We start from the raw sequence: 23,865 nt of genomic DNA, 5'->3' as shown, positions 1-23,865 counted from the left end.
AAGGGTGGTGTGTGCTCCCTTTGGTGATGCTTGTTGTACTTTCATCCCTAATAACACTGCTCCAAATGGACGTCTAACCAAAGCCTTAGAAGGCCTCCGAACCCTGACTAATAAGATGGCAGACCATTCAGGTGTGGGCGCCTCAATCTGGGACCAATGGATGAATCATTTCGGTGCCTGGAAAGGTTTGGTGGCGAACGTCCTCATATCTGTTGTTGTGTTCACTGCTTTACTTATTCTCTGTGGCTGTTGCATCATCCCCTTAGCTCGTACTCTGGTTGTTCGTTTGATCAATAGGGCAGTGGGACCAGACCCTAAAGGTCAGTATGCTCAGTTGCTCCAAACTGACCTCTCTGCACCCCCCGCTGGGCATGTGTTCATAGATACACTAATGTAGTGCTTCTTCGTTTCGTTTCTTACTAACCTGTGTGTTGTTTGTCGGTGTGGTCTCTTTGGGAGACCAAGAGAGGAATGAAGAATATGACATTTTACTCATTCATTTTATTGTAGCTGTTTCATTTTGATATATTACTACTGTAGGATTAAATTATTGTTCTTAACTCAATTACAATGAACAAAGGCTCTCTGAGATTCTTCTTTGAGGTTGATTTCACGTTGATAAGAAGACAGATGGTGTGGACTCCAAAGGACAGTGGAGACAAGGTGCTAGACAGATGGTATGGACTTCAAAGGACACCGGATACAAGGACCTAGACGATGTGGATTCCAGGGCCAGCAGTTACGGAGACAAATGGACAGTGGAAAATCCCAAGGAGTATACCCCTCAAGACAGTCGTGGACCAGTCCGCATCTCATTGTTAATCAGCGAATGAATATTCATTTTTGTATTACTATAACTGGGCAAACTCGGGTTTGGGCGTTGTCTTTCTCATCCTCCGCTGGGGGCAGAGAAACTCAGCGGGCTTATTACTTGGGAGGGAGACCCGGAGCTCTGTATGGATCAATTTGTCAAGAATAAATCATCTGTGGATTAACTCGCTCTACCCTGGTCTGTCTCCTCCGATGCTGAACACGCACAATTGTTAGACGGGATAAGACAGATTTAGGAATTGGAGTCAGAAGCTAAAACTTGACGTCTAACAACGTTAACGCTGTTATTAACGCTTTTAATAATGGGAAAAAAATAAACATTTTTGCAAATCAGTAGTGCAGCACAAAATACGGTTGCCCACATTTAAATAATTTTATTACATAAAATTACATAAATAAATTTGAGAGGCATTATGGGCTCACTTTTTGTTCCGTTTGGGTCACTTCCTCTAGAGTTTGTGGCAGATGTGGGTCGTTTTCTGATCATTTTGAGCCATGTACGGGTTGTGTCTTAGTTTGGGCATTCCTGGGTCACTTTCTGTTTAATTTGGGCATTCCCAAATTAAACTCTAGGGTTATTTCCTGTTGATTTTCAACTGGGACGGCTGGCTTTGAAGGATGAAGTTTCACATTTGATCACTGCCAGCTCAGCAGTCATATGGATTAGACACCACTATCAATGGCAACCAATGAGGTAATACCTAAACATTAATCAACAAATTATATATATATATACACATACATATACATATATATATATATATATATATATATATATATATATATATATATACATATAATACATTCCGTATTTTCACAACCATAAGGCGCACTTAAGTCTTAAATTTTCTCCAAAATAGACAGGGCGCCTTATAATCCAGTGTGCTTTATATATGTAAAAAAAGTTTCATTCATTGAGGGGGCGCCTTATAATGCGGTGCGCCTTATAGTTGTGAAAATACAGTATATATATCCGACTCCAATCTTTTGAAAATGACATGTTGGACCCCAATTCGCTATCATGCAATCACATCAGTACAATCCTAGTCAAATGAAAGCATCATCATTAGATATAGATATATTTTAATTTTACATGATTGTGGATTGTGAGGGAAGCACTATGCAGAATGCAGCAAAGTTATTGAAAACTGATAGATGAGGGAATTTGGGCAAAAAAAGTTAGAAATCAATTTCCAAATGCTGTATTTTCTTGCGGGGGATTGAAAAGTACTTCTATTTCCTTTTCCTGCCACGGCCCCGCCTTCCTCTGGTGGCGGAATCCACAGGACTGTCTTCTTCGTCGTAGGCTGCGGGCCCTGCCGCCATGTTAATTTGTCCTTCCTGGATTTCGCAGCGTGCCTCGTCGGGGAGGTGCTGAATGTGCCGCTGTGTCTCCAGATAGAACATGACGTCACGCAGCTGATCTCGCAGCTCTGACACGGCCAACTCTTTGGCATCGTCTAAGCACAGCCGCCAAAAAAAGACACAAAAAGCAGGCAAGACAAGAAGATTAAGTCGGCAGCGTTCGTTAGGTGGCGGCTATCTTAAAGCAGTGCTAGGCTCTGATAGTAAGGTAGATAGATTTTATCCTATGACACATTGTTTCCCAACCCTATTTTTATTAAAAAGCTGAAAATCTTTAAATTTTAAAAATCTGTCGCCTACCTTCTATAATAATCCTTATAAAGCGTGATTAATGGATGGATGTTATTATTGTTTCACTACGTTTGTCCAAACCATGCATTGTAGATAGTTGAATTTTTTTTATGGTGGCCAGAAATGGCAGTCGGATCCTAATCGACGAGTGATTGAATTTCTTCACCTTCTCCAAGTGTGTAAACTCAATCTTTTATCTGTTAGAGCTGAAAACAGAGTTGATTTTTGTTTTTTTAAATGATGTGCGTAATTGGTCGTAAGGTAGGACGCCTTTCCAAGTCATTTAGAAACGCCATTTTCGGAAGAATTTCCGCCAGCGAGTTTCCAGGTACACACACCCACCCACAAATCACGCTTTACAGTGGTACCTCGAGATACGAGCTTAATGCGTTCCGGGACTGAGCTATTGATATTTTCACTTTGATTTACAATGTTTTAACAAAAAAACACCCAAACATTGCTTGAATAGGTAAAATTCATCATCCTTTCTTTTGAAATTGACCGTCAGTTTTCCTGACTTTTTTCTAAAAGGCGTATACCTGTACATCAGTGGCGGGCCGTCAGGACCTTCAAGGCCTTCTCTGCTGGCCTAAGAAATATCTGAATCATATTATATTTTGTCCATCAATACTTATTATTTCAAATGGTCTGTTAGCTTCCTTTCATTGCTTTTCCCCCTGGTTGCACTGCTTCCAGATGTGTGTTTTCATATTGAAGCATTTAACCAATCACATTTCAGCCATTATTTGTTGCCAGATCAGATCTGCCTCAAAGCCTTCACAATCAGTTCTGCGGGCTCTGCTGCATTAAACTAGACTTTTGCTTTTAACCAATCAGATTTCGAGTTGGCAACCCCACAATGCTTTTTCATACGCATTAGCATTTTGCTGGCTGGGAAACGTCATTGCTTTCACCAACTATGATTGTCTAGTAGGCAGGCCAAAGCCATAGTGAGGCAGCCACAGATCGCAAACTCCACCCACAATGGCCGACAGAAGTAAAAACAAATGGGTTCTGTTGCAGATTCGCTCACAAAGCTATTTTCCAGACTGACTTTTCCAGAAAAAAATGGACATCATTAAGAAATTGCGGTCAACTCCGAAGCTAGCAAGCCTGTTACAGCCGGGAAAATGGTGTGTGCGGCACTTTCAGTGCGCTAACTTAGCTGCACAAGCAAATAGTATATTGTTGTGTTGATTTAAAGCCATTTTCAAAACGGACTATGCTGGAAATATGACAGGACAGCCTCGACTTTCATCATTAGCTTCGATGGTGATAGGAAAGAAGGACTGTGTACAGTTAAAAATATTTTTGGGTGAGTATAATATGGCTATTTTCCTAAATAATATTTCAATTGTGGGCCCGGTTCTGATATATGAAAAGCTCCAGTGTTTGTATTTAATCACTAAATGCTGCTAGGAAGTGGATTTTACCCCAGTTTAATTTTTGCCGTTTCGCCATTGACGTCCATCGCTGTCTTTTCCCGAGGAAATCACCCCCCTGGCCTGGTTGTAATGTCTCAAAAGCTCCAGTATTTGTATTCAGTCAATAAATGCTGCTAGGAAGTGGATTTTACCCCATTTTTATGCATTGATTTATTGATTATTTTTTATGTGTCGCAGCTCTAGCTGCAGTAGAGGTTTTATAGCCATAAAATAGTTTTTGAGGGTTGGATTGATACGTTGAAGGCGCTACGAGAAAATGCACCGACCGCCACTGCTGTACATAATTGTATACACGTTTGCTGTGCTATGCACGTAACTGAAATTTTCTTTTCTCATCTAACCCATTTTTCAAAAGATATTTTTTGTTATAGCACAACAACTATATTTTGGTTCTAAACCAGAAAGTGGGACTGGCGAATAAGAACACAAAGTACCGTATTTTCGCACCTACTGGGCGCACTTAAGTCTAAAATTTTCTCTAAAATGGTCGATGCGCCCAAACGGTCGGTGCGTTTTTTCTGTGCACTAAACTAAATTTTTGTATGGCCCTGACCGCTTGAGTGACTGGTTTTATTTCTTGCCGGCACACTAATATTGCGATCAACCCAGCAGATGTTCACCCTAAAAATAGCCTCCCCGCGCATTCCAATCATTACGGTTAATCCATTCAAAACATACCATGGAAGTGGCAAGGCATTTGACTTCCGTGTGCTTGCAGCGCTTTTAACCCTCAAAAACACTCAATACTTAAAGAAGCAGCATATCAGAGCTATACAGAGGAAATGCCTGGCGTGAATGACAACACAAAGCGAGTGTGAACGCTTGGAAAATGGTCTGAAGCCAGACTCGAACACAATTTAACAGCTTTGCTAACGGATTGCTAAAAGAATTGCTAACGGATTGCTAACGGATGGCCAACATTGTAGTTCAGGCAGGCAGCGAGTTACGTGACGATTTGGAATGAATTGTCGATGCTGATATAACAGCAAGGAGGCTTGGGAGTGATGCATGTTGCGAGTTACAATGGATTGTGGATGACTGGGCTCAAGTGTTGGCCAGCACTGTTCGAGCTTTCGCCAAAGCTGGAATCAAGTTTCCGGAATACCCAACTCTGACTGACAGTGGAGCCTAGCATGTTAAACGCCAAACTCTATATCAGAGTGTACCTTTGACCTCAATGAAGCATTATCAAACTTAGTTTTGCTCATGCTGTCTTTAAAAAACATGCTAGCGCCAAGCCTGACATACGCTAGCGGCTAGCATAACATAGGTACGCTAACGGCTAGCATAACATAGGTACACTAACGGCTAGCATAACATAGGTACGCTAGCGGATAGAATAACATACGCTAGCCTAGTGTCATGCTTGCGCCTCATCGGACGAGGGGTCCAATGTAGGCGGTGGACATCATTTTTATCTGAAAGTAGTAGAGCTTTCTGAGCGGCCGGAAACCCTTGTGGGGGTGGATTTTTATCAGAAATGCGAGTCCGGGCAGTGGGCTCACGTTGTTGGCGCTGATTTGAAAATGAAATTTGCTCGGCAAATTAGACGGCAGAGAGCAGCAGCGAAGGGGGATTTTTTGGGGGAGAAATGAGAGCCCCAGGCGACATTACGGCGAATGGAATCGGCCTTGTCCAAAAAGAGAGCACTTTGGCCAGCGAGGATGGCAGGACGTCGAGGAGGCGCAACGTGGAAGTTGAGATTCCATTTAAGTCCGAGCAAGTGGCTGACGTCGTTGGCGCTTATTTGAAAATGAAACTTGCTCAGTGAATTGGACGGCAGAGAGCTTTTAACCAATCAGATTTCGAGTTGGCAACCCCACAATGATTTTTCATAGGCGTTAGCATTTTGCTGGCTGGGACATGTCATTGCTTTCACAAACTATGATTGGCTAGTAGGCGGGCCAAAGCAGTACCCGAGGCAGCCGAGATCGCAAACTCCACCCACAATGGCCGACAGAAGCAAAAACAAATGGATTCTGTTTGCTCACAAAGCTATTTTCCAGACGGACTTTTCCAGAAAAAAATGGACATCATTAAGAAAGGGCGGTCAACTCCGAAGCTAGCAAGCCTGTTACAGCCGGGAAAATGGTGTGTGGGGCACTTTCAGCGCGCTAACTTAGCTCCACAAGCAAATAGTATATTGTTGTTGGTTTAAAGCTATTTTCAAAACGGACTATGCCGGAAAAATGACAGGACAGGCTCGACTTTCATCATTAGCTTCGATGGCGATAGGAAAGAAGGAAGAAACAAAGGAGGATGGATATTGTGTAAAAAGGATTTTTGGTGAGTAAAATATGGCTATATTCCTAAATAATATTTCAATTGTGGGCCAAGTTCTGATATCTGAAAAGCTCCAGTGTTTGTATTTAATCACTAAATACTGCTAGGAAGTGGATTTTACCCCAGTTTAATTTTTGGCGTTTCACCATTGACGTCCACTGCTGTCTTTTCCCGGGAAAAATCACCCCCTGGCCTGGTTGTAATGTCTCAAAAGCTCCATTATTTGTATTCAATCAATAAATGATGCTAGGAAGTGGATTTTACCTAATTTTAGTGCATTTTTTGTCATTTCACGTATGGACGTATCGATGTTCATCGCTGTCTTTTTACCGGGGAAATGATACTCCGGGCCCGGTTCTGATGTCTAAAAAGCTCCAGTACGTATTTGTATTTAATCAATAAATGCTGTTTTCGGCTGGATTTTACCCCATTTACGGGCAATGTTTGCCCGTACGCCATTGACGTTCATCGCTGTCTTTTCCCGGTAAAATCACCCCCTGTCCTGGTTTTAATGTCTGAAAAGCTCCAGTATTTGTATTTCATCATGAAATGCTGCTAGGAAGTGGATTTTACCCAATTTTTGTGCATTAATTTATTGATTATTTTTTATGTGTCGCAGCTGTAGCTGCAGTAGAGGTTTTATAGCCATAAAATAGTTTTTGAGGGTTGGATTGATACGTTGAAGGCGCTACCAGAAAATGCACTGCCCGCCACTGCATGAACATTTTCTTTGGGAGAGTGTCGGCAATTTTGGGTTTTAATGCGCAAAATGAGGCATAGTGAATGAGATCGAATTCGCCTGGCTGCCTGATGTGACCCATTAGTGCTTTCAAGAAAGTTTCGATGAAAACCTGCGATGCATCTCATGGAGCCCTGCGTAGCTACTGCGGCGAGACGGACTACAGGTGACCCCAAGCACAAGGAATATCAGTGTGTCAGGCGAAACATAACTTTGGCTGCTTTAGCCCAAAATGAGGCATTCTAATACGGCGTGTAGCATTTATTGTCATTTATTGAATAAACATATGGAACAAAAAAAAGAACATTTTCCAGCACCATAAAACCTCCAGCCTTGAGGCTCCAGGCACTTAGCCTTTGTTTTGTAGCCACACTATTTTCGCAAAGGATCGGTGTGATATACAAAATGTAACTTTGGCTTTTTAACCCAAAATGGGGCACTCTGAGGTGGATTATTTGGCACGACAGCTTCCTGAAATGCCTGGATAAGCTATAGTACTACCTGATTTTTTCAAAGTAAGGTTTTTTTTTATTTTGTAAATTTGACGTGAAATATTATTGACCCATTACACGCAAATTGTCAAGCAGTTCCTTGTAACAGTACGCGTGTAAGTGCGGTCCTCACTGTTCTCTTTGGCTCGACGCTGCTCGTCGGCGAGTCGGTTCTGAAGTTGGGTCTGATTAGCTCGCAGACATTTGTTCATCTCCTGTTCCTCCTTCAGTTCCTGGCTGAGTTTGCTCACGCGGCTGCTCAGCTGCGTGCATCTGCTCGTCGCACATATTAAATATGTATGGTGGTCTAAAATAATATTCTCTATTTTTGGTGAAGTTCAACTTACTTCTTCTCTGTGCTCTGCTTTTCTTTGCTGATTTCTCCCATTCTGCGCTCCAGGCTGTCACAACGTTCCAGAGTTTCCTTAAATTTAGCCTTCATGTTGTTGATCTGTCAAAAAAAAAAACTGATAGAGGAAAGGCATTTACGTCTTGGGGCATTTCGTAACTTGGATCTGGTTTTCGTATATTGGGACAACTGTTTGCATATCAAAGGGTTTCGTAATCTAAAATTTTTGTACCAAGAGACGTTTAGTAAACCACATTGAGTAAAATGATTTTATTCACCAAACATTTTTTATTTGTACACAAAATCCATCTCATTCTTCCAAGATTTCAACTACCTGCTTGCCCCCAAAAATGACAGTGTATCAGTCTTAAGATTTCCCTATTTTTGCTCACCATGTGGTTGTGGAGCTCCGATTCCCTGCGAATTTGCTCGCTCTGCTGTAGATCCACTTTGGTTTCCCCGAAAGTTTTGGAAAGGACCATTGCTTTTAAGTGCTCTGCAGTGATTTCTACGACATGGTTTTTGTTCGGTGTTGTTTTTTTTAGGTGTAAACTGTGTTAATGGTAGTTGAGACCAAAGAACATGGATTTGAAAAAAAAATACACAGTAAGTGATGGGTCACCTCTTCCGCCATTTCCTTCTCCAAATGTACAATCTTGTTCTCCCAGTAGACTCGCTGGGACTCCAACTGACTGGTTAGCAGGTACGAATACTGAAAAAGACAACGACCACTCATCAGCAATGCAACAGATGGGTGGGGAGTTGGTAAGGGTAAGCTAACCTCCAGCTGTAGGGCGTCGATTTTTTCCGCCTGGCAAGTGTCTCCCTCACACTCGTACTGAACCATCTTGCCGTCCGTCTTGCTGGCCACCAAACGATGCACATAATTGTCTGACAATGCGAAAGACCAGCTAGCATTAACCCTCGCATTGAGCACCAATCACGGTACTAGGTGTCCAATCCATTTGAAGTGGAAGTCGCTGCCAAACACTCTTACTTCAAGTAGATTGGACGTTGATGCCATCAATTGCAGCTAAAGAGCTAACAAAAAGTTGAAACAAAACAATGAATAAAAAATACTCCCAAAATACAACCAAGTATAAAAGCGACAGAAAGAAAAGAATCATACTATGAGATTAAAGTCTAAATGTCTTATTGTCGTAATATCACAACTTTAATATCATATCAGGATGTAACAAGTGTACTATTCCAACTTTATCATTGTTTTCTTTTTTGTGTGGTGCTAAATACTTTGTCGTGAAAAAAAATACCATAGGAATGGAAAGTCGCGTGAACATTTTCGTGGATTAAAAGGCTGATAGGGAATATAAATGCTTCATGTACATATCCCATTTAGAATATTCTAAATGACCGAGCCGAGGTTTATAATCCGATCAGGATGCAAAAACTTGAGAATCTCCTTAATTGCACATGTCTATGATACCAGTAGACGCATTTCTCTTATTCCTGTAAACGAGAAGCAAAGCGACTAAAGACTAAATTGGTTTTGATCCAAGACTTACATGTTGTTGGTGATAATAAAATATATCTTAAAATCGTTACTTTTAATATTTCCAGCATATTTGGAACGTAAGTGTGGTCCATGTACACGCAAATCATATTCAGACAACTTTTAATTTTCATCAAAGTATTGCATCCGATCATTTTAAACCATACTCCAGTCGGATTAAAGGAATTATGTATACATTTAAACGGAGCGAATGTATCTAAACAAGTGGTTCTCAAAGTGCAAACTGCTCCCTACAGCAGTCCCCTAGTTCAGAAAGACAGCGCTGTCCCTGGGTACATGTGAGCACACCTCCAGCGTAGTCCCAGACACGATGGTTGGTAAGCTGCATGGCGTAAGTGTGCTGCGTCTCCTCAAAGTGCTTATAGGCATGGCGGCTGACATAGCGACCACAGCCAATGTGACCGCAGATCAGGCAGATCCACAGGTTCTAAGGGGTGGGGCAACATGATAACTAAAAGAGAACAGGAGGGTTAGGGTTAACCCGGCGGTTGGCATTACCTCCTGCACGCCGCACTCAAAGCATTTGTTCTCCTCCACTGGTTCTGGAGTTTGACAGTAGCGACACACCGGACACCTGCGTGCCACACGGTTACAAGCACAAGTGCAAAAACACAATGATTCAATGTGCTTGTTTTCTTTTTTTCCCCGCAATGGAACTTTTTGAAAAAATAAGTTCAAAAACTTTAAATTTATTACCCCTACCACTTTGCGGCTTCAACATTGGTGGTTTCAGTCTATCGAAGTATTTTATATTAAGTATTTAAAAAAAAATCATAACAATGTCAAAATTCACATCTAAAACTCATGAGCGGAAGACAGGGGACCACGACTCAACTTGGGGCCCAAGAAAAAAATGGCACCGTTGAAGGTGTCACGTTATGTTGGGATTTTGGTGGTGTGTGTGTTGTCTGGGTTTGTCCCTCTAGGCTCCCCTTACTTATGTGACCAGCTGTTTTGAGTTTATTTGATTAGCCCTTGTGTGCATGAGAGTGTTTGGTGACATCTGGCGTGGGAGTATTGCTCCCATTACCTTGTGTGTCCCGTCCAGTAAGTCATGTTCTTTGCCCTTTTTGTTGGTATGCGTGTTCCTGGTTTATTTTGTCACTTTTGTATTCACCATTTTTGTCATTAAAAGCCTAAGTTTTGCACCAACAATTTTTGCCGCTTTTTTCCTGCATCCTGGGTTCAAATACGCTGCGCAGCCAACCCTAAAACATGACAGAAGAAGAGGCAAACACCGGGTGGACGCTGTTGGTCTTATCCGAAAACAGAGCTCTCTGGGCGGACAAAATGGTCAGACGCCATAGGGGAGCAGAGCAAATATTTGATTTTCTCTCGTGAGGCGCCTATCTGTGAGTTAATCCTGAGGACGTTCATTACCCAGCTGTAGATAAGGCCGTGAAGCTGGCTAGGCTTCTTAGACATGACAATGGAGTCATGCTCGTGAGCCACTCAATCCTCCAAACTTATGAGAATCTTGTCGAAATGATGAAATCGGGGAGTGAAGAAGAGGACAACGATGACAAAAAAGAGGATGAAAAATATGGTCTTACTTTGAGAAATCGGCAAGAGATCTTCAAAATGGCATGCCGAGTGAAACAAAGTGTCCAGGAGATTGATGTCAATCGCCATGGCAATAGTCATAGCCATAGCCCTAGTCTTGAGGGTTTCATGTCCTTGTACAAAAACATATTTGTACAAAAATAAAAAGGACCAGTCACAACTCCCTATTACCATGTTCCTTGCACTTTGGAAGAGGCTCCTGTTTTTCCTTGCACGCTTCTTGAATGTGACAAAGAAGCATTACCTGACTTGGTATAAAGCTTTCTATAGCCTGCGCAGAAAAATCTTGATTTTCATCATCATCACTTGACCTTCATCGTACTGCACAGGAGAAGAGCTATTGTCATTGTGAGTACAGTACTTAAAGTATTTACACATTTATATTTAGATTATATTTAAATGTAATACATTAGTTTTACATATGCATATATTGTAACGATTAATATATACACTTCTAGGTATTGCATACACGCAATAATATGGAAGTATGGTATAGATATCATACCTCTCAACCTCGACCAATTGCTCCCTTTATTAATGATTGCAATTCCCCTTGTTAAGTGATAAACCGTACAAATGCAACGCGGCACATATTTACTCACATAGGGTTCACTTAAAAGTCTAAAATTCTGTGGGCCGTGTTGCCAGTAATAAGGACGTTGACGAGTTAGTTGGTCGATGTGCACCAAAACGGACGCAGGACTAAATGCAGCGCTCGGCAATACGCAAGAAATTCAACGAGAATGCAGCCGAGGAGGAGGCACACCATTGCAACTGCCCAAATCAGAAAAACGGCGGAGAAACAAACTTTCCGACTTCGTGGAAGAAACATCCTGAAAGTGTTCACGAGTTGTGCCCACTTAGACGACGTTTGTCTTGTGCATTTTAGAAACATTAAAAGTCCTCAAAGGCAATCATGTTTGTAGTTTTTTTCCAAAATGTTCGTCATCCAGAAGCAGGTAAGAACCAGTAGTGACTTTAAAAAATAAAATAAAATAAATAAATCGGTGTAAAATTACATTTCAAAGAAATCACAAAACGTTAATGCTTGTTGTTGATTAATGTTGTTCTTTGAATTCTTAATGCTGTGTTTATGAAATGTGTGTTCATGTTTGTGTGCTATTTCTATGTTGCATCCCGGTAGCTTTCTGTTGTTCCCATGCGTTTTAACACGGGTTTGTATTTATACCTGTCAGCAATATGTTTGGAGAAAAGGTGAGGCCTTTAACCCCAAGCACACCATGCCTACCGTCAAGCACGGCGGTGGTAGTATTATGCTGTGGGGCTGATTTGCTGCCAATGGAACTGGTGCTTTACAGAAAATAACTGGGATAATGGAGGAGGATTACCTTCAAATTCTTCAAGATAACCTAAAGTCATCAGCCCGAAGATTGGGTCTTGGGCGCAGTTGGGTGTTCCAACAGGACAATGACCCCACACACACATCAAAAGTGGTAATGGAATGGCTAAATCAGGCTAGAATTAAGGTTTTTGAATGGCCTTCCCAAAGTCCTTACTTAAACCCCATTGAGAACTTGTGGACAATGCTGAAGAAACAAGTCCATGTCAGAAAGCCATCAAATTTAACTGAACTGCACCAATTCTGTCAAGAGGAGTGGTCAAAGATTCAACCAGAAGCTTGTGGATGGCTACCAAAAGCGCCTAATTGAAATGAAAATGGCCAATGGATATGTTACCAAATATTAGCGCTGCTATTTGTATTTGACCCAGCAGATTTGATCACTTTATTCAGTTCACCCATAATAAAGTCATAAAAGAACCAAACTTCATGAATGTTTTTTGTGACAAATCACTCTATCAGAGAAAAATCAGAGTTGTAGAAATAACTGGAAACTCAAGAGAGCCATGACATTATGTTCTTCACAAGTGTATGTAAACTTTTGACCACAACTGTAAGTGGGGTGTCAGGGTTTTTATTTCATATTATTATACATTTGTTCGCAACAAAGAATATGCTTGGCCTTGCTATTAAAGAAAGCTTTGCTCACCCTTAGCTCATCATTCTTATCATGATACGTACTTGCTTGCAACGAAGTAAAAGCTTTGCTCCTGGAGACCTTGGTTAGACTAAACAGAGAGAAGCCATAACACCATGGACTGCTGGAAACTCTCTGGGAACTGCACCTGCGACATCTGCCTCCAGCACAGACGCTCCACAACGCTTCCTGACACTTTGGTCCTCATCTGTTTTGATTATTGTGGACGTGTTTTCGTACACATGTATTAGCCTCAAATCACATACAAGCTCAGGCGTTTCACTTGTTTCCACTCCTCGCTTTTAGAATTGAGATGTTCATCTAATCAAAGCCCTTGAATGTAATAAAAACAACAAAAAAGACGTGTAAGGTCAGAACGGAGTTGGGAAGCTTTCTCAGCGGTCGTTCCCCTTGCTAGTGAAAATTCCAGAAGTCTGACTCTTCCTCTTTATTTGAGCGTGAATTTGGGAATGTCAAACGGCGCACCTGACATGATTGTTTTCTTTTTAACCCTAGAATGGTAACATTCTATTTCAGGGGTTACCTTTCTGAAATAGAGGGTTAGCATGGTAACCAGGGGAAAAAATGGGTACCCTTCATTGCACCGTATTGCTTAGGACCAATGTTCCCTCTAAGCTGCGCGCGTGCGCAATTGCGCACTACTCTCGTCTTCCCTGCGCAGCAGCAATCATATGGCGCACAGTAAATAAAATCCTTTTTTTTTACCCCTTTCCCCATGATGGCGCCGTTTAAGGGGCAGCCAGTGGCAGTAGTGCTGTCCACTCTTATGTTTTTCGTGTTTTACAGCATGTTTTACATGAAAAATTAGAGGGAACATTGACGTGCACCTGCTTGTGGCAGGTGTGATACTGGTGTGCCCATAGCGACCAATGATGATGTCGTGACCGGGTGATTCGCCTAAAGACGTTTTGCCGACGGACGTTTGACAGACGGACAGGTCGCCGAATGAACGTTCGTTCAAACAGCGTTTAATGATTAAATACAAATACTAGTATTTGTTAGTTTGATGACTAAATACAAATACTAGTATTTGTTAGTTAAATGATTAAATACAAATACTAGTATTTGTATTGAGCCGTTTGGCGAATGGACATATGGACGTTTTTTTGCCTCCATCGCGACATCATCGCAAGATTTTACCGAGGAATTCACTTCCCTGGGCTCGGTTCTAATGTCCAAAGAGCTCCAGTATTTGTATTTAATCATTAAATGCTGTTTTAGGATGGATTTGACCCGATTGCTGTCATTTTACGGCTCGGTTCTGCTACATCTGCCCGCCCATGAGTGCTTATTCCCGGGCTGCCATGCCCACCCAAGAGTGCTTATTCCCAGGCTGCCATTGATGGTAGACGAACATTGATTTTTACTATAATTTGGAAAACGCCGGCGGCGGGCCGGATTAAAAATCCTAACGGGCCGTATATGGCCCGCGGGCCGAGGTTGAAAAACTTGTACACACACGATCCGGGGGCGGGGTGAGCGTGCGAATCCCGTTTCGGCGAAACCTCCGTTCAGCCGAACGTCCATTCGGCGACCTGCCCGTCTGTCAAACGTCCGTCGGCGAAACGTCTTTAGGCGAATCATCTGAGTACCGATGATGTCGCTCACACTGGTACTCAGTGCGCTCAGGGAGGTTGTCTTTCTGCCCAGACCAACGAAAAATTAGAGGGAACATTGCTTAGGACTAATATTTTCCCCGGTAACCATGGTAACCCTCTATTTCAGAAGCGTGAAAGGTAACCCCTGAAATAGAGGGTTACCATTCTAGGGTTAAATCATGTATTCCATAATTTTCAAGTTAATAGTTTATAATGACAGCTTTCGTAGTATTAAGTTAAATGTTGTTTTATTTGATTTTTGGTAAACCTGATGTGGAGGAACCTGGAATTAAGCTTCAGCAATACAATAAAAAATAAATGAATCCATGGTTCGCAAGTGAAGGAATCTGCTAAATCAGCTTTGACAATTTAAAAATGACAAAGCTGAGTTTCCTCAGATGCAAGGCGAGCTGGCTCAAGTTGGAAGACCCACCCTTTAAGTGCTTTGTTCCGGTTGTGACGCACATCAAAAACCCTATATGATTATTTCAGCCAGTCTTGTAATGGACCTTACAGGCAGTCCTGCGGTGACCAGCTCTGGAGGTCATGCCGCCTGTTTTAAATTTTACTATTTGTGTCATTTTCTGTGTAGAATCAAATTGACACTTTGATATATGTATTTGTTGCATTGAGGTCACGCGAGTAGGGATAAGTATAAAGGAGAGGTTTCAACGCACGCAGACCAGCTGAGGCCAGCTCATGTGTAAGGGATAGTTTTTTAACCAGCAAAGATGATTGATGTACTAATAGATGCCAGCAGACTAGATCGCTGTATTTGATATTAGCAGACACAACCTCTAAGACTATAATGAAACGTTCATTTCTTTGTTTTTGTCTTTTAATACAAATTATTCAAAGAGAATTTTGTTTTATTGTGCAAGTCTCCTGCGTCAAGTCTCATTATTGCCTGGCTTCAAGGTGCTCATCTAGAATATAGCACCAATACACTTGAGACATGTAAAGATATGTGCTGAGACCAAACAAAGCTCAACAGTATGCCCCAGGTCACCATCCTGACACTATCCAAGGTATTTTTCCCGATACGACCTTGTTAAAAATGCTTAGCCAGAAATACGTACTTTATTTATTCAATCAGTTCGTTTTTGCTTAACTAATTACCCGGAAATATGTGATTCTTTCAGTGTTTTGTACAACAAATGGTTTTGTTTTGGTATGGTAAGAATAGTTTAGAACCTGTGTAAATTTGTAAAATCTGCCTTTATCAATACTTCTAGAAAATTCTGTTATGAAAAATCAACTAAATGTAAATAACAGGTCTTAAACAGTTAAGTCGATCATGTTTTGGAACACACACAATGTGTACCTGCATTCAAAATACTTGTTTTCATGTTTAACAATACTCACCTTCCCATTTTCCTGTGTAAAAGGACACGGATATTTTGGTGTCCCTTTGACACTGGAAACCTAAAATTTAAGACCTCCCTGTGAAAATTTACATATCAGGTAATGGAAATAACTTGGGCGGTGGTGCGAGTGGTTAGCGCGTCGGCCTCACAGCTCTGGGGCCATGGGTTCAAATCCAACTCATGTCCATCTGTGTGGAGTTTGCATGTTTTCCCCGGGCCTGCGTGGGTTTCCTCCGGGTACTCCGGTTTCCTCCCACATTCCAAAATGGCCCCTAGGTATGGGTGTGAATGTGAATGGTTGTCCGTCTCCTTGTGCCCTGCGATCGGCTGGACACCGATTAGGGGTGTCCCACGCCTCTGGACCGGAGACAGCTGGGATTGGCTCCAGCACGCCCCGTGATTCCAATGAGGATAAATAGGTTCAGAAAATGAGATGAGATGAGATGGTATTAACTTTAGAACATGTTAGCGGTGGACTTTCGATTATACCTTCTTATTCATCGATCATTTTATTTTTTATTTAACATGACTGTACTTACATTAACAGGTTGGTCTATAAAAAATATTTTTGTCACTGCTGGAATTTTTTTATTATTACTAATTTTATATAAAAATCAAATGCTGGAATTATGGTTACTACCTTTAACAATCACAACCATTTGTTTTAGCGTATCAAAAAAATGCAAGATTAAAGTCATGCTTTTACTGTTCTTAATATAAATGTATTATTGCTTTTTCAAATTTGTTGTGCTATTTACACAGGGATCCAGCAGACCAACGAATATTCAAACAGTTCCTGTGCAAATCACTTTGCTTTAATTTCAATTTTTTTTTTTAAAGATATCTTAAGTAGATATTGTAATTTTAAAGCAGATTTCCACCTATTAAACTGTTTTTACATTTTACTGCAGATGTTGCATATTGGCTCACAAATGAATGGAACAACTATACATAAGCCATCATTTAATTATCAAATCTCATTGCCGCTGACCGTGTTGCAATGCATAGATTAATCAAGCGAATGATTGCTCGTCAGTGACAATTGCATAGATGAAATGCAGAATACTATTAGTCAGGACAGAAGTTAACAGATTACGTTATCAAAAGTATGCGTTAAAAAGCAACATATTTTAATAGACTTAACTTTTGTTTTGAAATTGTCACGGATGCATTGATTATTACTTTACAATCTCGCTACACTCGAATGGGCTCTCATTGTCTGTCTCACAACAACCACTATCCATGTTTCAAGAGTCTCCCTTTTCTCCCTACTTTTGACCACCGTTCGTCGTCACAGAGTTCTGACGGTGTGTTTTTGTTGAGTTTTTCAAAGTGTGGATAAAGCAGCTTTTTCTGTTTTTATCCTCATGCCTCCTAAGAAAATTACCAGTGTGAATGAAAATAAGTGGTCAGCAAGGAGGACATTGATGAGTTGGTCGAGGGGCACAAAAACGAAAGCTCAAGGGAGGAGCTGAATCAACTAGAGGTAATGGAACACTCGGAAATAGGAGGAATATAACAAGAAAGCAGACGAAGTGGAAGCAGCGAGCATTCCAAAAGCAAAAATCAAAGAAATGCTGGAGAAATTTCATAAACTTTCTGTCTTCGTAGAATAAAAAATCCAGAAAAGGCGTTCACACATCGTGCAATTGCTCACTTTGACATCGTTTGTCTGTTGCATTATAGAAAAATTATTAAAAGTTGTCTAAGGTAATGTTCTTTGGATAGTTATTTTCAAAACGTCCATCAACCCGCACGGCAGAAGGGCAACTTAAACCCAAACAGGTAAGAACCAGTAACGAGAAATAACATGGGTGAAAAATTAAAGTCCAAAGAAATCATAAAACGTTAATCTTTGTTGATTAATCTTTTTAATGTTGTTGTTAGAAGTCTTATTTTTGTGGTTATTGTTCTTGTTCAGCTGCGTTTTAAAACGGATAGATTTTTGCATGGTTGTTATTCATTTTAAGACATTAATAAATCATTTTCTCTCATTTTTATGTTTCTCACATCTTTAATACAAAATTGGAACACTGATCAATTTTAGCGGTTTAGTTGATAGCTGTGTGAGGACTGTAAAACGAATTAGAGAATTTACATGTAAAGCACTGCTCTACTTACGAAATTTTCAATATCCGAAAAAAGTTCTGGAAACCTTTAATACGACTGTATCGATATTTTTCTTAAAGTATATACCCCTACTTACGACGCGTCCTCCCATCGTTGTAGACACTGACTGTGGAAGCTGTGGTTACACAACGTCGTGAGGATCCCGTTGACAGACTCATCCATGCGCTCCAGACACACTGTGCACTTGGGAAGCTCCGTTAGCTCCATCACCGGCAAGCTAGCGCCCTGAAGGATGGGAAGAAAGAGGAGGGGATTGCGGCACCAGTCACTGCTGGGCAACTCTCACCTCCTCGGACTTGATGACCTCGGCACGCTCCACGTAAACCAACTGACACACCGCCTCCTCGATGGAGTTGAACCGACAGCCGTTGCATGTGGCATAGAAGCTGTCTGCGTCGGCCTGAAGGTAACCCAGCTCTGTCAGGTCAAGTGCGTGTTCTCGCCGGTGCGGCGCTTCCCCACCTGTGTGCTAAACTTGATGAGTACCATATACTGGTTGGGGGTAGAGTCCCGGATTATCTTCATGTGCTCCATGACATCGTTGAAGGGCGCCATCAGCTTCAACAGGTCGTGACTCGTCATGGCGGCAGGAACCGTCAGGATGCACACCAGCGCGCTGCGACAGGCGCCCTCCGACAAGGACGTCATCTTGCTTGTGGTCAGGAAGAGGATGAAGAAAGTGGGGAGTTGTTAATGGAGGAAAACATTGGAAGACTAAAAGATGCAATTTCTGGAGAAATATCTAGGTGAAGCTCCCTCTGGGTCACGTCTATATGTTTTAGTCAATTCCTATTCATTTTTGGAGAATTTTCGTAAGAGCAACTCATTGGTTGCCACTGACGGCACGAAGACGTCTAGAACAGTTTGAATAGATTGGATGTCTACCGGTGTCAATGCACTGAAACATCAGCATTCACTACAAATCCTGTCAGTTTAAAGAAATTGCATGTCTATCTGTGAGTGAGTTCATTTTGTGTCACTTTGTGAAAATGACACGAGACTAGCACTTTCCATAGTGAAGCCACGGATATCTGTACTGGTCTCTTTTTCAACATTTAAGTCAACAAAGATTTGTGTCATAGCCTGCTACACCCGTTTCTATCGACAGGGCCGGATGCTAGGCAGGTCGCGTTGTAAACAAATCCCTGACTGTGTGATGAGCCATGGATCCAGAGGGGAAAAGAGAAAAATAACCAAGGAAAACTGAATTTGACATTTCTTAGACCAAATCATTGCCTGAATGTTCATTTTCGTAGCGGGAAGTTGTCAAATAACAAAAAGAGTCCTGTGAGAAGAGATTTCCCGGTAAGGAATGCTACATTTGGAGCTGAACACAAAAATAGATTTACGAAGTGGATTGCATGTCCAAACAACTGCTGCAAGTTTTGTTGCAACCCGGGAGATAATAAAGCGTGGAAAACCGTTCAAAGATGCCAAAAGGGCACCTTATACAGTATACGTTCCATTTTTTTGTGGTTTTGTCAAATCCTCAAAATAAAAATGACATCAAAAAATCAGTTTTCTTGCATTAATTTAATTTCATCAAAGCAAAGAAACTTAATTCATCAATTTGTAAGGAAGGAAAACTTGAGGCGGCATTGTAAAACTGAGCATTCACATAGTGTTTCATTTTCTACAGCAGCGGTCTCAAACCGGTCCTCAAAGAGCCGCAGTGGGTGCAAGTTTTCATTCAAACCGAACAAGAGAAGACCTTTCGCAAGTGTAATCAGTTGCTTGCAGCCAGGTGCCACTTATTTCAGAAGTCCCCTCATTGGTTAAACTGTCAACACTGGAAAGGTTGAAACAAAGACCAGGACCCACTGTGGCCTTTTGTGGAATCGGTTTGAGACCTCTGCTCTACAGAATGCACTGCAGGGAAAATAAACATTTAATCATGAAGGCTCGTGATGTATTTGTAGCCAACTTAGTCATTTTGATAGTAGGCGAATATAGATACATACATTACGTATTGTCTTCATTATAAGGCTTATAATAGTTACAGAGCTGAGAATTTTCAGATTTTGGGAGATTTTTTCCTAGTGCCGTTTAAGAGCACAAGTTCTAATTTTAAAGTTGTTTTTTGGATCATTTTATGACTTATTTAAAAAAAAAGAGCTGCAAACAACACATGACTATTGAGAACTTTATTACACAAAATTTGTGTGAATGCAATCATGTCAAAATATTTGTGGCAATCAACATTTTCAATTTTAAAAAAAAATGAATAATGAAAGACGTACAAATTTTATACCACATGCAAATTTCATCAATTTTCTTAGTTCTATTAAATTTCTCAGTTGCACACTTGGCCTCTTTTGACTCCTCCCTTGAATATTACTGTTCATCGCAAGCTGCTCCTGCCAGTTGCATGTCCATCTTTACCAAGCACATGGCCTCAAGTGTGCTTGGTCCCATTGACATCCTGAAATCTGTCCTGATCTTCCTCACAGCACTGAAAAAACACTCATATTGCATTGCTGTGGGGAATCAAAAGTATGCCAAGTGCAATCTTTATGTTAGCATATTTTGGGTTTCCAGAGCTGTCTTTTATTTCTCCTACTAGTCCCCATTGCACATCTGCTCTCTCCTGTACTGTAATGTCTCCTAGCTCCTCAACTTGCAGGTAGCTGAATTCTTCTTCCAAGGCATCAACCTCACAGTCAGGGTTCATGCATGGGAATCTGTTGATGAAGTACCTTACACTTGTGAAGAAACTTTTTTTAATGATGCTGACTGAGATCAGGTACCTCAGCATATTTGAGCAATTCCAGTCCTCCATTGGAAATTTCCAACGGAAAAATTCTCTTTCGGTTGATGGCGCCAAACATGGACATATAATACTGTATTCCGTTTTGAACTTTTGCAGGCTGTAGTTCGTTGTATTTTTTTTATGGCAAATCAAAATCAAAAGCCTTTATTGTCATCATACACAGTTGCGTATAACGAAATTGATACTGAAAAATATCAGTATCACAGTTCTCTCGTCTTCACTTGGAAGCCATGGCTACGGTACGTCTATGCTGCTTAAAAAATCTATCGAAACTACATCCACGTGACCTAAACGGATGTCACATATTATATTTTCGTAGTTTTCATAGAAAATGCGAAGTTCGTAATTTGCTACAAACTGGCGTAGTAAACTACGGACGATTCTTAGTATTTGGTAGCTCTGTAGTCATAAGAAAAAGTTTGGTCACAAGAGACGAGACAAATTTGAGATGAGCATATGAAACGGTTCCCGATGCTAGGTCGTCCTTTCCAATCTGCGCGGTGATATGACATCATGACGAGCTGGAGAGGCTTCTTTTAATATGGATAAAGGAGAAACAATTAGTGGGAGTGGCATGACTGAGACGATCATCTACAAAAAGGCCAGGGGAATCTACGAGGACTTGAAAGTAAGGCAAGCAGCTCAGAAAGGGGTGACTTCGACGCCGGCAGAAACCTTCAAAGGCGAGTCGTAGCTGGTTCGATAACTTTAAAAAAATGAACTGGGATACACTTGGTTGTGAGGCATGGTGAAGAAGCAAGTTTCGACTCGAAAGCCGTGGCGGAAACCTCAACACTGTTGCCTCAGTTACAGCACAAGGTTACATCCATTTTTTAAGTGTGTATAGTAAGCTAAGTTCAATTAAGTTAAATTTAAAGTTCGTTATGTTATGTAGTGTCACAAAAGTGTAGCATACTGAACGTGTTGCCGTCAAGTCTCTTTCCTGCCCTCTCTTCTTCCCTCCTCCTCTACACACAGCCTTAAGCCGCTACCGTCTGTCTCGAAGGTAAGAACTCCATACAGTACTGTACATGTCACATTTTATTGCAGATCATAACCACTAGATAGGAATTTGTTACTTTATGATGAATGATGAATTAGAACAATTAAAAACATGTTTCCATTATAATAACCTGTTTTCAGTTTTTTTTCTCTCCAGAGGGTGGAAGGATTAATTTCTATCTACCCGTATTTTCACATCTATAAAACGCACCGTCTGATAGGGTGCAGTCCCAGTTGCGGGTATATTTTCTGTTTTTTTTTTCAATACATAGGGCACCTTGTCGGATAAGGCGCTAGCAAGACACTAGGCTAGCGTATGTTATGCTAGCCGCCAGCGTATGTTATGATAGCTGCTAGTGTGTGTTAGGCTAGCCGCTAGTGTGTTTTTTTTAAAGACAGCACGAGCAAAACTAAGTTTGATAGTGCTTTATTGAGGTAAAAGGTACACAAGTTGTGTCTGTATCTAATTTAAAGTTTGGCGTTCAACATGCTATGCTCCACTGTCAGTCAGAGTTGTGTATTCCCGGAACTTGATTCCAACCTTGCCAAAATTTTCTGCATAAACAAGAATTTTTCATTTGTATCATTGAATATCTCGTGCATCCATTATTCAATATGGTTGGTGAAAAGCAAAAGGCTTCGACTGAGGGAGGTGTGAAATATGGTATTTTATATGCTTATACAGTGCACAGTGGTGGGGTATATAGTTCTTTTTTCAATCCACCCGGAATGACACGAATGCGCTCGATATGGTCATTTATTTCAAAATAGAGAAAGGATAAATAGATAAAACGCTAAACAAAATTTATTTTGACGTCTATGAATGAAATTAAAGAAAAAATAAGTACAGGCACTCCCCTACTTACTAACAGTCGAGTTACGAACAATGGTACATACGAACATGTCTGCAAATTGCGTTTATGTCGAAAAATGTTCGTAAGTTCAATTTTGTATTGCGCGCCTTTTTCCGAGTAGTGCTTCTTTCCGCCGCTAATACCGACGCCTGGCGCTGTGAGAGCTCAGCTCACCCAGCATCTACCCTCCTCTGCCCAGTTTGTTGCAATGCGGAAGTGCGTGAACGTGTCTCCAGTGCGCAAAGAACCTTTTTCATTTCATGGCCTGATCTCGAACTGGATTTTCGGAAGGAGTACTCTTTGAGGGAGAGGATTCGTTGGCGCAACCTTGTAGCAGAGCTGGCAGCGAGACGTCAGAAGGGCGAAATAGGTCTGTGCATCCGCAACGGCCAACTAGCCCTGACAAGCTACGTCCACCCGCCACTGAAGGTGACCACAGAGACTCAGAACAACTGGGTGATGGTGAGGGAACAAGGGATGGCGGTGGCCCACCCCTAGTCATCATCTACACCAGGGGTCCCCAAACTTTTTCCTGTGAGGGCCACATAACTTTTCCCTTCTCTGATGGGGGGCCGGTGTCAGTTTGTAACAGAAAAAGTGTGACGATCGTAGGGGAGCTTAATTTTTTTTTATTGTTTTCCAGAAAGCCACACATAACCAAATAACCCTTTCCAGGTTCTTTACAGAAAAAAAGTCAGGAAACATATAATAACACTATTAATGAAATAAATAATAACTAAATAACCCTCTCTGAGTTCTTCACAGAAAAAACAGGAAATAAATAACACTATTTATGAAATAAATAATAACTAAATAACTCTCTCTGGGTTCTTCATAGAAAAAAAAGCCATGGAACATTAACTTTCTGTTGTGCCATGCACAATCTTCTCCCTTTGCTCTGAAGTTTATGCACGACACCACAACCGTCATTACAGAATCCCACGTCAACATTTTGCAGCACAGTGCTTGCTGGTGAATTTGGCAGTGGACTCGTAGCGGGGCGGTGAGACCCCTTTTTTCCCAACTCCTGGTTCATGCGTCCCATTATTAGACCGCAAGTTTCGGCCACCATGCTAGGAGCCCCGTCAGTCGTGATGCTAGCTAGCTTTGACCAGTCCAGGTCCAACTTCTCCATGGTTTGGCACACTTTGTCAAAAATATCCTCTCCCGTTGTAGTCCCTTTGAGACTTTGGAGGGCTGCCAGATCCTCGCAAATCTCAAAGTTTGCGCTAACTCCA

The 23,865-nt window shown here is 41.3% G+C and overlaps 1 protein-coding gene across 4 annotated transcripts in view; it reads right to left on the bottom strand.

Moving 5' to 3' along the window:
• Positions 1 to 1,190: 1,190 nt before the first annotated feature.
• The window catches only part of brap (BRCA1 associated protein), a 36,971-nt gene continuing 14,296 nt past the window's right edge, over positions 1,191 to 23,865 (bottom strand). For 2 of the 4 annotated variants that reach the window (XM_077621967.1, XM_077621966.1), the window contains exons 4-13: positions 18,464 to 18,653; positions 18,288 to 18,401; positions 18,078 to 18,226; positions 9,824 to 9,899; positions 9,614 to 9,752; positions 8,576 to 8,685; positions 8,417 to 8,506; positions 7,793 to 7,896; positions 7,579 to 7,718; positions 1,191 to 2,291 (exon numbers count right to left, since the gene is read on the bottom strand). In XM_077621967.1, the coding sequence (XP_077478093.1) occupies positions 2,065 to 2,291; positions 7,579 to 7,718; positions 7,793 to 7,896; positions 8,417 to 8,506; positions 8,576 to 8,685; positions 9,614 to 9,752; positions 9,824 to 9,899; positions 18,078 to 18,226; positions 18,288 to 18,401; positions 18,464 to 18,653 (1,339 nt within the window). In that variant the 3' untranslated portion in view covers positions 1,191 to 2,064. The remainder of the gene's footprint in view (positions 2,292 to 7,578; positions 7,719 to 7,792; positions 7,897 to 8,416; positions 8,507 to 8,575; positions 8,686 to 9,613; positions 9,753 to 9,823; positions 9,900 to 18,077; positions 18,227 to 18,287; positions 18,402 to 18,463; positions 18,654 to 23,865) is intronic. The other 2 variants (XM_077621968.1, XM_077621969.1) reach the window with 2 other exon arrangements.

The sequence above is a fragment of the Stigmatopora argus genome, chromosome 16, assembly GCF_051989625.1.
Source record: "Stigmatopora argus isolate UIUO_Sarg chromosome 16, RoL_Sarg_1.0, whole genome shotgun sequence".
Classification (NCBI taxonomy): domain Eukaryota; kingdom Metazoa; phylum Chordata; class Actinopteri; order Syngnathiformes; family Syngnathidae; genus Stigmatopora; species Stigmatopora argus.
The sequence above is the reverse complement of the archived record's forward strand: the minus strand, read 5'-3'. Positions and strand labels throughout refer to the sequence as shown.